At 41.4% G+C, this 14787-nt stretch overlaps 1 protein-coding gene across 2 annotated transcripts in view; it reads right to left on the bottom strand.

Moving 5' to 3' along the window:
- Positions 1-970: 970 nt before the first annotated feature.
- Positions 971-14787, bottom strand: part of LOC127621346 (eIF-2-alpha kinase activator GCN1-like) — a 51472-nt gene continuing 37655 nt past the window's right edge. For both annotated transcript variants that reach the window (XM_052094911.1, XM_052094910.1), the window contains exons 42-58: positions 14248-14390; positions 13790-13907; positions 13380-13595; positions 13070-13234; positions 12823-12984; positions 11202-11294; positions 10763-10906; positions 10183-10452; positions 9937-10050; positions 9456-9686; positions 6704-6897; positions 6339-6453; positions 5759-5855; positions 5136-5284; positions 3015-3125; positions 2696-2917; positions 971-1649 (exon numbers count right to left, since the gene is read on the bottom strand). In XM_052094911.1, coding sequence (XP_051950871.1) covers positions 1524-1649; positions 2696-2917; positions 3015-3125; positions 5136-5284; positions 5759-5855; positions 6339-6453; positions 6704-6897; positions 9456-9686; positions 9937-10050; positions 10183-10452; positions 10763-10906; positions 11202-11294; positions 12823-12984; positions 13070-13234; positions 13380-13595; positions 13790-13907; positions 14248-14390 — 2670 coding nt within the window. In that variant the 3' untranslated portion in view covers positions 971-1523. The remainder of the gene's footprint in view (positions 1650-2695; positions 2918-3014; positions 3126-5135; positions 5285-5758; positions 5856-6338; positions 6454-6703; positions 6898-9455; positions 9687-9936; positions 10051-10182; positions 10453-10762; positions 10907-11201; positions 11295-12822; positions 12985-13069; positions 13235-13379; positions 13596-13789; positions 13908-14247; positions 14391-14787) is intronic.

Raw genomic sequence — 14787 nt, forward strand, 5'->3', positions numbered from 1 at the left:
GGTATTAATAAGGTATTTTAGTAATCTAATTATCATATTTTGTCATTATATCTAAATAATACACACGTTGAAGTGGTTTCAATTTAAAATCAAATGCATGAAATACTCATTTGAACCCCTACAGTTATCTTGAAAACAAATAATGGAAAATTACATGTCCGGTTACTGTTTTTGGATTTTCCAGACCCCTCAGAAAATTTGATTTCTACTACAAATCAATGCTTTAGTAACTTCTATTTTAAAAATAGACACGTATTATGGATATTTTGTGTCTTAAATGTGTCTATTTTGTGAAAATCATTATTTAAAGGGATAGCGCACACAACAATAAAAAAATCTCATCATTTACGCACTCTCATGCCATCCCAGATGTGTATGAATTTCTTTCTTCATCTGAACACAAACAACATTTTAGAAGAATACAGGTACCTCAGCTCTGTAGGTAAATACAATATATACAAAGTAAACAGTGTCAACAATTTTGATGCTTAAAAAAGCACATAAAGGCAGCATAAAAGTAATCCATAAGACTCCAGTGGTTCAATACATGTCTTAAGAAGCGATATGATCTGTTTGGGTGAGAAACAGATCAATACGCAAGTCCTTTTTTTACTATAAATCTCAATTTTCACTTACACTTCCAAATTCTTGTTTTTGACAATTCACATTCTTCATGCATATTCCTCCCTACTGGGCAGGGAAGAAAATTTATAGTAAAAAAGGACTTAAATATTGATCTGTTTCTCTCACACAACTCTCATATCGCTTCTGAAGGATTTAACCACTGTCGTATGGATTACTTTTATGCTGCCTTTATGTGGTTTTTTGAGCTTCAAAGTTTTGGACCCTGTTCACTTGCGCTTGCATTTTTTGGTGAACTGTCCCTTTTAATTTAAGTAATTTTTTACGATATTTGCAACAATCACTGTAATCTTTCAAATGATTTAAAGACAAACGAAAAGTCATTTAATTCAAACCGTTTATTAAACCAAGGTTTTCATTCCCTATTTATTCACACAACCATCATTGGAGAACACATCGCTAACTTAAAAAAAATCAGCATTACATCCTTTGGGTTGATGATGGCTCACGCGTCTCTCTCACACACACTCTCTGAATTACATCAGAAACCCCACAACATCCAAACTAAATACAAAAGGGCATCAGAACATCAGTCTTTGTAAAGAATTGGCACAAATGAATACTCCACATATCAGAAGAAATCCAAAGGACACATTTTAACAATTTACCATCAAAATAAAGAATATTTATATATTTTTGAATGATGGTTTCGGGGGCTCTGCACAATAAATACCTTACCCAGGCTTTCATTCATTGTGGCGTGAAAGACACGGACAGTCAAAGCTAGCGTGAGGGGAGTGTGTGTGCATATGTGTGTGTGTGTGTGTGTGTGTATGACTGACTGAAGCAGGTCTCTAATATATTATTGAGTAGATCAAGCGTTCTCTGAGAACTTTAGTGACTGAAATGTCCAGATGCAGAGGCGTGGCTTAAGCTGTCAATCATGTGAGGATGGTGTCATCGATCTCTTCACTGGAGTCGGGAAGGCCAGAGATCTTCTTCAACGATCTGCGGTAACATTCTGACAGCAGCTCGTTGCTGGCCGAGTCCAGGATGGCACTGATGCTCTGAAACGAATTGATACATACAAAAGTTAACCTCTTCAACTCTGGGGCATTTTTGGGCAGCCGCCTGCAATTTTTAAAACTCACTATTTACACATACTGTCAACTAATTACCAAAAATTGGTGTAATTTTTTCAGAAACCCTCCCAAATAAAAAAAAAAGACAACAATCTGCTTACAATCTGATGATGAATAGATTTTAATCTAAGCATGTAAATCGGTTTCTGTTCAACCCGTCACCCTCCAAATAGTCTTATTTTATTCCACTAGTTGGCAGCAAGTAAAAGGATTTTTGCCCTCCCTCACCCTCCAATCTGTCACAAAATGCCGATCTGAAATGTAGGTGGAGCTATAACGCATTTTAGCCCTCACAGACGTGCTCGTCCATAGACATTCAGTCTGATTTTCAGTTCATGCTCCACCTCCATTGTTTCATTGAATATCTTGGCCTCTGAGTGGACTACAAGCTCAATCTAGAAAGCTGAGATCCTCCCCTTTGCAATGATGTATAACATTTTATTTGACCTCTAGGTGGCACTGATTTGCCATGCAAATATTTTAGACCTTATTTTGTTATTTTATGTAACATATATGCAGAAGTTCAGATTCTAAGCTTTCATACGATACCCCATACGCCAGACATGCATTCGGAGGCTTGAACATTTGAAGTGTAAATTTGTTTTGCGAAATAGCGCCCCCTTTTGGACCTGCCAACGGGTCCACAGAGTTGAAGAGGTTGCGCATGTACACGCAGCTATAAGGGAACAGTTACAATCGCTTTGTGCAATGAACAGAAAGACTTAAGAGTCCTATTGATTACTTTTACAGTCCAGAGTTACTTTTCACTTACATTACATAATAAAAACAGCAAAGACTTTTTTTTTAATTCACCTTTTGTCTTCCGTTATGAAAGTCATACGAGTTTATAGTGACATGAGGGCATGTAAAATAATGCCAAGATGTTTTAGTTTTGGCAGAACTATCCCTGTAATTGTCTGACAGCAGAAGGCAAATATGCAAATTTGTTTCAAAACAGAAATATCTCTTACCTGCATGCCGTCCTCTCCCTGTCGCAGTCGCAGTAAGCTGATGAGTGTGTGTTCGCTCTGTGCTCGGACGCTCGTGTTCTTGTCTTTGGTGTTGTCCAACAGCGCTTTGATCACCGGTTTGACCAGACTGGGTTCCAGAGCGGGAGTCTCCACCTCTTTACACACCCACCACAGCACACGCTCCGTCACCAGCCGAATGTCACTCGACTGATTCTGCAAACACTGTGGGAGGAGCCACATCAGAGCGGTCACATACATGTGTAAGCGAGTTTGGGCAGAGTTCATAGTTTGTTGACGAATACTTTTGAGTCAGACTCACCTTAACGAACTGTGTGACGATGCGGGGTGACGCAGCTTCTCCTCCTCCAGAGCGGAGCTGGTGTTTCATCAGGTAACCCATAGCTCTGATACCACTGCAGGCGATGGGGATCTACAGCACACATCAAACACAACATCAATGAAGGACAACTCAAGAACAGAGAGCATCGAAGATACAGCTGGTAACCTCCTCGTGGTGGTAATTAGTGGTTCTCGCTCTCAATGGGGCGTGTGGTGAGTTGTGCGTGGATCACGGAGAGTAGCATGAGCCTCCACATACTGTGAGTCTCTGCGGTGAAATACACAACAGGTCACATGATAAGATGCACAGATTAACCGTCTCAGAAGCGGAGGCAACTGAGACTTGTCCTCCACCACCCTGATTGAGGTGAGTAACCACGCCACCACACGGATCTACTAAGTAGTGGGAATTGGGCGTTCCAAATTGGGAGAAAAGGGGATAAAAAAACAAACAAATAAAAAAAGCTCAAGTGAGGAGGTCTGGGTAGCTCAGCGAGTATTGATGCTGACTATCACCCCTGGAGTTGCAAGGTCAAATCCAGGGCGTGCTGAGTGACTCCAGCCAGGTCTACTAAGCAACCAAATTGGCCCGGTTGCTAGGGAGGGTAGAGTCACATGGGGTAACCTCCTCGTGGTCGTGATTAGTGGTTATGCTAATTTCTGATGTAATGTCTGTAACGTCTCAAAAACATGAATAATCAACACTCCTGGAAATATAAGAAACAAATTGATTTAAAAAAATCAGACTTTCTATAGCTTGGTATTATTTTACATTTCATATGTGGACATCAATTTGTAGGAAAACTATAGGCTCTAAAATGTTTATTTGCTTGTTTATTAGGTGCAACTCTTTACAAATCAAAAAGGGAAATGGAAAACGCACACAGCGGTCAAGCTCAGGTCTCAGGAGGATATTTATATATATATATATATATTTGTATTTATATGCATTATATTTTACTGACCTGTGATTGAAGTCTATAAATTATTTAATGTAGCCTATGTTTGAAAAAATCTCTTAATTCTGTGAAATGTCAATGCCGTGACAAGTTATTATGACTATTTAAATGATTAAATCTAGACAGTGATTAGAAGCTAATAATTATCAGAAAGCTGAGACTTTCTATTTTTAATTCTGTGAATAAAGCTTGTGTTTCTGGGTCAAAGCGACTTAAAATGATGGAGCACATCACGATCACAAAATTATTACAGTTTTATGAAAATATTTGACTTCATAAAGCAGCCTTATAAGCATACATTTCTTGTCATGTCATTAACCTATTAAATTTCGCAATATCCATCCATCTTCAACCGCTTATCCGAAGTCGGGTCGCGGGGGCAGCTGCTCCAGCAGGGGGCCCCAAACTTCCCTATCCCGAGCCACATTAACCAGCTCTGACTGGGGGACCCCGAGGCGTTCCCAGGCCAGTGTGGAGATGTAATCTCTCCACCTAATCCTGGGTCTTCCCCGAGGCCTCCTCCCAGCTGGACGTGCCTGAAACCCCTCCCTAGGGAGGCGGCCAGGGGGCATCCTTACCAGATGCCCAAACCACCTCAACTGACTCCTTTTGACGCAAAGGAGCAGCGGCTCTACTCCGAGCTCCTCACGGATGACTGAGCTCCTCACCCTATCTCTAAGGGAGAAGCCCGCCACCCTTCTGAGGAAGCCCATTTCGGCTGCTTGTACTCGCGACCTAGTTCTTTCAGTCATGACCCAACCTTCATGACCATAGGTGAGGGTAGGAATGAAAATTGACCGGTAGATCGAGAGCTTTGCTTTCCGGCTCAGCTCTCTTTTTGTGACAACGGTGCGATAGAGCGAGTGCAATACCGCCCCCGCTGCCCCGATTCTCCGGCCAACCTCCCGCTCCATTGTCCCCTCACTCGTGAACAAGACCCCGAGGTACTTGAACTCCTTCACTTGGGGCAATACCTCCTTCCCTACCTGAAGTACGCACTCCGTCGGTTTCCTGCTGTCAAATTTTACAATAAATATATATATATATATCATTATTATTATACATTGTGAACTGTGGTCACATGAGTTGCTACAGGCCTGATAAAATGTTCTTAATGTCTAAATAATGGAGCTGATTCTTACCCTGTCTGCGGTGGCACTAGATAAGACAGCCTCCAGCACAGCAGATCTGTATTCATCCATACACAGCTGATCAGGAGCACACTTCACTGCAATGGCCAGAGCCAAACTCCGCCCATGACGCACCATCCAATCTACGCCAGACACATCCGCTACAGAGAGAAATATATTCAGTGTTGGGTTACTTGTGTCGTGAGTGTGTGATCTGTGATTAATCAAAAAAAGTCTTAAATTTAATATTTAAGCCCTTTTTTACTATAAATTCTCCTCCCTGCCCAGCAGGTGGCGATATGCACGAAAAAGAAGAATGTGAAAGTTTTACTTGATGGTAAAAAATGACAAATATTGATCTGTTGCTCACCCACAACTATCATATTGCTTCTGACGACATGGATTAAACCACTGAAGTCTTATGGATTACTTTTATGAGATTTGTGGAGCTTCAAAGTTTTGATACACATTCACTTGCATTGCATGTGAGCTGAGATATTCTTCTAAAAATGTTCATTTTTGTTCAGCAGACGAATGAAAGTCAAGCACATGTACACATCTAAATAAAAAAAACAAGTCTGATCACATCCTAAGCTACATCTGTGACCTTTTGCACTAAATGTGTATGTTCTTACCAAGAATATGCTGTTGTAAGACACTCTTGAGCTCTTCTTCAGACAAGAACGCACACAGCTCGCCAACACACCCTGCAGAGGCCATTCGAGTGGCATCCTACACACACACACACACACACACACACACACACACACACACACACACACACACACACACACACACGCACACAAGGCAAGGTGAGGCCACACTGACACACTTGCAACAACCACATCCTGTTGTAGATCACTGATCTAAAGACAATAAGCACATTCACATTCTCAGTCTTCAGGAGGAGGCTAAATGTAATAAATCAGCTGCTATAATCAGATTAAATTAAACATACTTGCATATCAAATACCTTATTTAAAATACTGTTTCATACATCGATAAATTAAAGCTCAAGTGTCATTTCTGCATCACTAGTCACCAAACAGAATTGCAAATAAACAGCTGTCCCTGGATACTTTCTCTGCTATTGGTCAAACAAATCAAATCAAAAAAACATTCCACATTTCAGCTTTAGATCACTAAAAACAATATTGAAAAGTTAGTCTTGATTGCCATCCGATAAACTAAACCTAATGCACTAGTGTGCAGTACCTCGTCATGTCCCAACATGCTCAGCAGTGTGGTGGTGATGTTCTTCCTGATGGCAGGGTCGACCTTTGCCCCCGCACCCTGGATGACAAACCGCAGGGCCTGTAACATGGTCTCCCTGCACCACAGAAGCACAGACTAGATCATGTAGTTTTCTCTGTGATATGGGTGGGTGTTCTGGGTAATAATTTAGTGGCCCAAATCAATACACCACAGTATTTGAGGTATCATTCATGACCGTAGCAAAATATTTATGCGTTGTGCATTGTACATAGCATATAGTTTTTGCTACTTAGGCTGAGATGACACCATAAAAACGTATTTTGATTGAGTTCAAAACATACAGCATGTGATGACCCGACTCGTACCTGACTCCAGCGTCTTCTGCGTTGCGTATGGCTGCCAGCTGTTCCGTAAAGAGTGGATCTACTTTAGCATGTATGGAGACCAGTTGACCCAGAGATTCTGCTGCCCGAAGCCTGACCGCCCGACTCGAGTCCTGCAGGGCCTTCAGGAAGGTGGTCTGCAGCTGTGGCAGGAAGGGTTTCAGAGCAATGCCCACCTGCATTAGATTAGAAACAGTGATTACTAGGAGGGTTCAGTAATGAAAACCCAGAGCAGGGGTCACAACATTTTTGACATGGAGTGCCATTTTCTATTTTCCTGGTTAATGGCTGTGCCGACGTGAACATTTACAGTGGCCCAACAGTGGCATCTTAGTGGTGCTGGGGCTTGAACCCCCGACCTTCTGGTCAGTAACCCTGAGCCTAAACCACTAAGCCACCACTGCCCCCACATTTATTCAAATCTTTTAGATATCTAGTTTAAAACACTTGTGCCGAATTTGGCGAAATGTAATCTGTGTGTCCATCTTTGAAGAAAAAGCAAAAAAAAAAAAAAAACACATTTATAGCATTTTCTTAAAGCATGCTTTTTTAACCATCCTTCCAAACTTCCTAAAATACATATTTTTCCAAAGTAAAAAATATTTGTTACAAATAAATATATCGAATAGCAAAAAGCGTTCTTACGGTTACTCCAATTTGACCAGAACAGCATTTTTGTTTTCATAAAAATGTCAAAATAATATATATTTTTAAAAACTTAGTTATGAGGGTCTAAAGGGGTCCTCTACATTTTATGGTTTTCTTGTCACATGACAACAAAATGGTTCACTGCGTGTTGGTTACACAACTGGACTTTGATTATATCAAATTGCTTCACTGCTTATTTTATTTTAAGAAATAATAATAAAATATTTTCAAAATATTTAAAGGTGCTATAAGCGATATTTTCACAGAAAGTTGTTCATAAAAATCTTACTCCGTGAAAGATATTTACATTTACATTTATGCATTTGGCAGACACTTTTATACAAAGCGGCTTACAGTGCACTTATTACAGGGACAATCCCCCCGGAGCAACCTGGAGTTAAGTGTCTTGCTCAAGAACACAATGGTGGTGGCTGTGGGGATCGAACCAGCAACCTTCTGATTACCAGTTATGTGCTTAGACCACTACACCACCACCACTCACATATTAATGTAATGTGTCGTGACTCGTGAGATATCTCTCATGTCTCTGTGACAGCATTAGACTCTGTAAACAGCAACCAAAAATGTGTGCGCGGTCAGTGACGCTTTCTACCTGTCAACCATTTTGCTCATTCTGGTAGTATTGTAGTTGCAGCGAATTATTGAGGCATAATGCCATTTTTATGCCATGTTGTTCATAACAGTTGCCAGTTGAGGGCGCAATTTAACTATTGTTGTTTTTGACAACCATTTCAGCTTGATATCGGTCTCAATACAGCTCATATGGTCTCTTTGGAGTGCAGGGTGTTGGAAAGAGGGGGCGTGGCTAATATTTAAAACCAGGTTTTCCATTATTTTTTTTGTTCATGACAACTGGATAAAGATTTTTAATTGATAAAAGAATTGTAACTTATTTTTACTACTATATTGTGTATATCGCGATATGTAAATATCCATGTGCGCAGCGTGTACTGATCTATCAGTTTGTAGTGCTTCACGTGAGACTGAGAGAATTGAAGAAACATGGACAGGGTTTTGAAAAATTTTCTACGGCCACCCAAGCAAATTTAACGACCTTTATCATACGTTTACCGCTTAAAAAGCATGATATATTCTTCTCATCTGACATGCAAATGTTTCACGAGACTGTGGCGCGCGAGTCCAGCAGGCCGTCCGATATTTTTGCGCCAGAGACAAGGAGATCTCAGAGTGGAGACACTCACGCTACATGATCACTTTTGACCCATGAAAACCCCAAATGGAGAAAGAAATCACAGAATGGGACGACTCCCAAACAGGTCAAGAAAATGAAGAAGAGCTTGTTATTAAAACAGGTGTGGGATGATGTACAGAGCAGAAAAATCGAATCTGCAAACTGTTTCGCACGAAGATAATTAGACTACTCGAAATAGAAGCAATCTGTTTTACCATCTCAAAATGAAGCATGCAAAACAATGAAAACCAAAACATGAACTCGCATTAATTTGGTCATGTATTTGTTTATTTATTTACTTATTTTTCACATAGTGATACTTATTTTCTTTGTCGCGTTGCTCTGAGAAGATCTTTTATAATAATAATCATAATAATAATAATAATATTGGTGACAACTTTTTAAACAGAAATGGGGCAAACTGTTATATTTAGTATTTTGGTATGGTTCATTCTTGAAAACAAGTTTAAAATGTAATATTTATTTATTTAATTACTTTGACAATGTTTGTCTTGTTCCAAATAAAAAGGAAGTCGTTTTTAATTAAGTATTTAATTCACTGACTGAAGTTCCAAATATCGGTATTATAATAGAGTTATTTAATATATAAACACATTTTTATTGATTTTCCAGAAAACCTTTTCTATATCGTGATATAAAATTACTTGTATCGTGATATAAGATATTGGTCACATCGTCCACCCCTAATGCTTAAATATTTTAATTTGTCAAGCGATCCTTAAAACACAATGCTCATGTCATAAGATGCTGAACAACAGTGAGATACAATGCAACAGCAAAAGACATCTGTCTGACACCCATCTACACAGACCAACAATTAAAAGCAATCGCACAGTTGCAGTGACCCCTGACCTTGGCCAATAATAAAGTGAGCGTCTCAAGCAGAGCCGTTTTCACAGTCCAGGCAAAGCGGTCTCCTAGTATACGGATTAGAGGTCCAGTGATGTTGACCACAGAGGGGCGGAGTGCCTCGGCTGATGTCAGTTTAATGACTCCACCCAATGCATGAGCCGCCTCCTCCTTCTGCTCTGGACTTCCTGTTAAAATGCCTTCTCTCAGCACGGGGAGAATACAAGTCACACCCTGAGACAAAAGAGGAAAAAAAAAAACTAGTTTGAGAAGAGAGGAATACAAAATGTCAATCATATTGAGAATCATAATATTCAGAATGATATACTGGCTTACTGCATACTACAGAGTATACGACATACTGTGCACAGTATAAATACTGCATGCTACTTTTTAGGTAAGGTCATTCAAAACATAACTTTGTGCTGAGTCAGTAGGTGTTGACCTTTTCCCTTCAGTTTATGATGCTCTAAGTAATGCTCACCTTCTTGGGCAAACAGAAGCCGGGTAAGTGTTGACCTTTGACCTCAGCGGCAGCAGAGCGGATGTCTCTGTGTAGGTCATCGATCAGGGCCAGCTGACTGCCAGCATCCAGTTTCTACATACACACATTACAGCTTGTGTCTATACATATTTGTATTAGTGATTAATATTACTCATTAATGTCAACTTCTCCAACACGGCTGATTAACCCATTTTCATAGAGTGGATCAGATCGACCTTCTCTTACCTTCGTGATGGAGTTGATGGTGTCCCAGCTCTGGCTCAGCACCTCTGGATTGGGGTCGTTCATGAGTCGCATGAGTCCAGACAGCAGCGTGCGTGTGTGAGCGCTGTAGTCCACACGTGTTCTGGAGAAGTATCCGTTGAGGATGGTGACGGACGCCTGTCTCAGTCCAGCGTCTGTTCCTCGAGTGGCCTCCAAAAGATCTTCAATGACGATCCTCTGTCCGACCTCATCTTCTACAGAGAGGACCACCGTCTGACAGTTACTCAGCTCCTGTAGATGACCAAAAACATTTAGTTCTACATTTATACAGGATCAGTATAAAAGGACTATACATTTTTTTTACATCATCTGCCAATTACCAGACATGAAACTGCATATTTTGAATATACAATCTGTACATCTTTGTTTTCTCAAAGACGTTTCTCTTGTATAGACCTTTAAGACTCTATGAGTGATAAGTCTGGACTCTAAACTCTACTTTCACACATTCAGTAACAGAGCAGCTCTGTTTTTAGAATAAAGATTCAAGGCTTGTGTGAAATATGATTGAGTAGATATTACTGACAGCTGTCGTGTTTACCTGCAGGGCTTCCTCTGTGCCAAGCTTGTCTTTAAGCGATGAGAGCAGTGCTGGTAAAATCACCCCGAGGTGACGCGTCAGAGCGTCTCCCGCCACCGCAGACAGGAAGGCGAGAACACGAGTGTTTACAGGAGGAGCCGTCAGCTACAGAGCATAAAAATAAACACAGACCAAGATAATTAGGACAACATCACTATCTTGAACAGACACCTTCAATTAACAGTAAATAAGAGTGAACAATAAATCCACAAGCAGACAGGATGGATTCAGATTTACCAGCACCTAAATGTCACAAGCAGTGAACTGGTTGCTTTACATGTCAATCAAACACTCTCAGTCAGAATAAGCTGCAATGTGGGCCAAACTTTATGCTGATGTTTAAAAATCTTTAGGTTCGTGCACAAATGAATTAAGACTGAATGTGAGCGTGAGAATTCACCTTGGGCACCAGGTAAGGCAGCACCGAGCGACTCTTCACAGCCATGACCTGTTTCAACCCATCCAATGCAAACTCTGACGTCTCCTCATCCTCCTGAAAACAACAATTATGTGTCACAACATAAACACACTTCAAAAATATTTTATAGGATGAATAAAAATGGCTCTTTTTGAGTGCAATTAAATATTTTAAGTCCAAAAAATTCTGTATTTACTAAAGAAATTTCAATACTTGAGGAAAAAAGGAAGGAAGAAAGGAAGATGAGAAGAGAGGAAGGGAGAAACAGAGAAGGGAAGGAAGGAGGGAAGGAATGAAGACAGAAGGAAGAATGTAGGAAGAAGGTAAGGAAAGAAATAGGGAAGCAAGGAAGGAGTGAGGGAAGGAAAAAGGGAGGGAAAGTAAGAAAGGAAAGAAGGAATGTAGGCAAGGAAGAGATAAGGAAAAAGGAAGATGAGAAGGAAGGAGGAAAGAGGGAAGGAATCAGGGAGGTAAAGAACAAAGGGAAGGAAGACCAGAGGAAAGGAAGAAAGGAGAGAAGGAAAATAAGGAAAGGAAGAAAGGATGGAAAGAAGGAAGTAATGTAGGAAGGAAAGAGGGAGGGAAGGAAGGAAGGAATGAAGGAGGGAGGGAAAAGTAAGAAAGGAAGAAATAGGAAAGAAGGAAGATGAGACGGAAGGAAGAGGGAAGGAAGGAAAGAAAAAAGGAGGAGGCAGGGAAGGAAAAAGTAAAGAAAGGAAGAAAAGAGGGAAGGAAGGAGGAAAGGAAGAAGAGGGAAGGAAGGAAGGAAAGAGGGAGGGAATGGAGGGGGGAGGGAAAAGAAAGAAAGGAAGGAATAAGGAAAAAAGGAAAGATGGAAGATGAGAAGGAAGAGGGAAGGAAGGAAAGAAGAAAGGAAGGAGAAAAGGAAGAAAGGATGGAAGGGAAGGAGAAAAGGATGGAAGATGAGAAGGAAAGGAAAAGAAGTGAAGGAGGCAGGGAAGGAAATCAAAAGGAAGGAAGAAAGGAAGGAAAGGAAGGAGAAAAGGGTGGAAAGGAGGAGGGAGGGAAGGAAATCAAAAGGGAAGAAAGGAATGAAGGAGGGAGGGAAAAGAAAGAAAGGAAGGAATAAGGAAAAAAGGAAAGATGGAAGATGAGATGGAAGGGAGAGGGAAGGAAAGAAAAAAGAAGTGAAGGAGGCAGGGAAGGAAATCAAAAGGGATGAAAGGAAGAAAGGATGGAAAGGAAGGTAGAAAGGGAAGAGGGCAGGAAGGAAATCAAAAGGAAGGAAGAAAGGAATGAAGGGGGGAAGGAAGGAAAAAGGGATGGAAGGATACAAGAAGGGAAGGAAGGAATAAGGGAAGAAAAAAGGAAGGAAGATGAGAACGAAGAGGGAAGGAAAGAAAAAAGAAGCGAAGGAGGCAGGGAAGGAAATCAAAAAGGAAGGATGGAAAGAAGGATGGTAAAGAAGAAAAGAGGGAAGGAGGAAAGGAAGGAGAAAAGGATGGAAAGAAGGATGGAGGAAAGGAAGGAAAAAGGGATGGAAGGAAACAAGAAGGGAAGGAAGGAAGAAGGGATGAAAACTAGGAATGAAGTGATGAGGAATTGAGATGTAAATGGGAAGACTGTCGGCTAACAGCAGTACCAGTTGTTTAAGCAGTGCAGGCAGAATGTCATCAAGCGCCTGGTGACCGATGGTCGAGTGCAGCTGCTCGAAGGTTTTAGCGGCCGCTTCACGCACTTCCTCCAGAGGATCACACAGGGCCTTCCTCACAGTCGGGACCAGAGACTCGGAAAACACCAAAACCTGCCATAAACACCATGGAACGTCAGTTAACAACAACCACAATAACAATCGTATTTTATCTGGTTTGTATCACTGCAGGACCTACTGCATCTCTGCTGGTTGACTTCATTATCTCGCTCAGGCCGATACACACTCCCTGCCTCTCGTCGCTCTTGTCCGAGCGCAGACCCTCCTCCAGGATGGGAATGATCTCAGGCAGGATCTTCTCACCCAGTTTTCTCACAAGATCACCCAAAGTACGAGCAGCAATCTGGAGCAGCACACATAGGACATCTAGTTAATCATGCCATCTTGCACAAGACAACATAACAGGGATAAAGGAATTTACTGTATAAAGACAAGGATAAACAATCAATCAGGAGTGATGCATATTTAGATATACTGTTGTGTTGTACCGTTCTCTTATCTGGACACGTGGAGGCCAGGAAGCCCAGCAGCAGTGTGAACAGGGTGGGCAGGATTTCTCGCAGCGTGCGGGGCGTGTTCGACACTACGATCTTCCACACATGAAGAGACGCCTGTCTCACCACCAGCTGTGTGTCTGAACGGCCCATATACAGGCCAGACAGCACACGGTTGCGTCTCTCCGGACCCAGAGCTCCGATAATGGCCTGGAGAAATTCATTAAAATACAATATCTATACACATTTCCACTCAATGACATTCCAGAACACAGGGACAACAGGAAGTGAGGGATGTTGCCTAGTTCTAATGAAAGCACTGCTGTCAGACCTTGTCTTAAATGTACCAACACCAGGGTGAAGTCAGGTATCGTGGTATATTCCAAGGGCTCATTATGTGTTACCTTGTTGGACTGGGCTGTGCCAAAATTGTCATCCTCTGATGCGGTTTCCGTTGTCATTTTCCCCGTTACACCGGAGATATGGAACAGCAGGTCTCCTAGCAACTGCACCGAGCTGAATCTAAGAGAACACAAAAACTCAGCATCAGCATCCATCACTATGACAACCACATCCAAACTCTTTCAGACTTGTAAAGGGACAGTAAGGGTGAAGGGAATGTGTTGGTTACTTGTGAAGGCCAAACTTTTGAAAGTGTCCTCACTAATATAGTGAAACAACATAATTGACTAGCAAGAGCATTTTAGGTGGTCCTCACAAGTTAAAAAGGCTCAAAAATGGGCCAAATCACGTTTGACTTTAAATCTATTGATATTAACAGGGTTGTGTGAGGTTTAGGGGTAGGGTTAGTGTATATAAAATCCATTACATACTCCGTAATACAGTGAAAAAAAAATCGTACCTGATTCTCCAGAGGTCATCAAACAGGCCTTGCTCGAGTTCGGGTAGCAGTAGAGCGATGGCTGTCTCAGCGTACATGCTGATGATGCGTTGACCTGCACGCAGAGCTGTGTCTCTCACATACTCGTTCTCATCAGCCAGTGCCTGAACACACACAGAATGATACACACATGCTTATCTATGTCCAGGAAACTCAAACAAGTGCACGACAACAAGATTACAGTGCAAATTAGAGGTAGACCGATATATCGGTTTTACATTTACATTTATGCATTTGGCAGATGCTTTTATCCAAAGCGACTTACAGTGCACTTATTACAGGGATAATCCCCCCGGAGCAACCTGGAGTTAAGTGTCTTACTCAAGGACACAATGGTGGTGGCTGTGGGGATCGAACCAGCGACCTTCTGATTACCAGTTATGCGCTTTAGCCCACTACTATATTCTGCAGAACACAAATTAATATTTTTAGAAGAATATCTCCGCTCTGTAGGTCCATACAATGCAAGTGAATGGGGTCCAAAACTTTGAAGCTCCAAAA

The sequence above is a fragment of the Xyrauchen texanus genome, chromosome 27, assembly GCF_025860055.1.
Source record: "Xyrauchen texanus isolate HMW12.3.18 chromosome 27, RBS_HiC_50CHRs, whole genome shotgun sequence".
Taxonomy (NCBI): Eukaryota; Metazoa; Chordata; class Actinopteri; order Cypriniformes; family Catostomidae; genus Xyrauchen; species Xyrauchen texanus.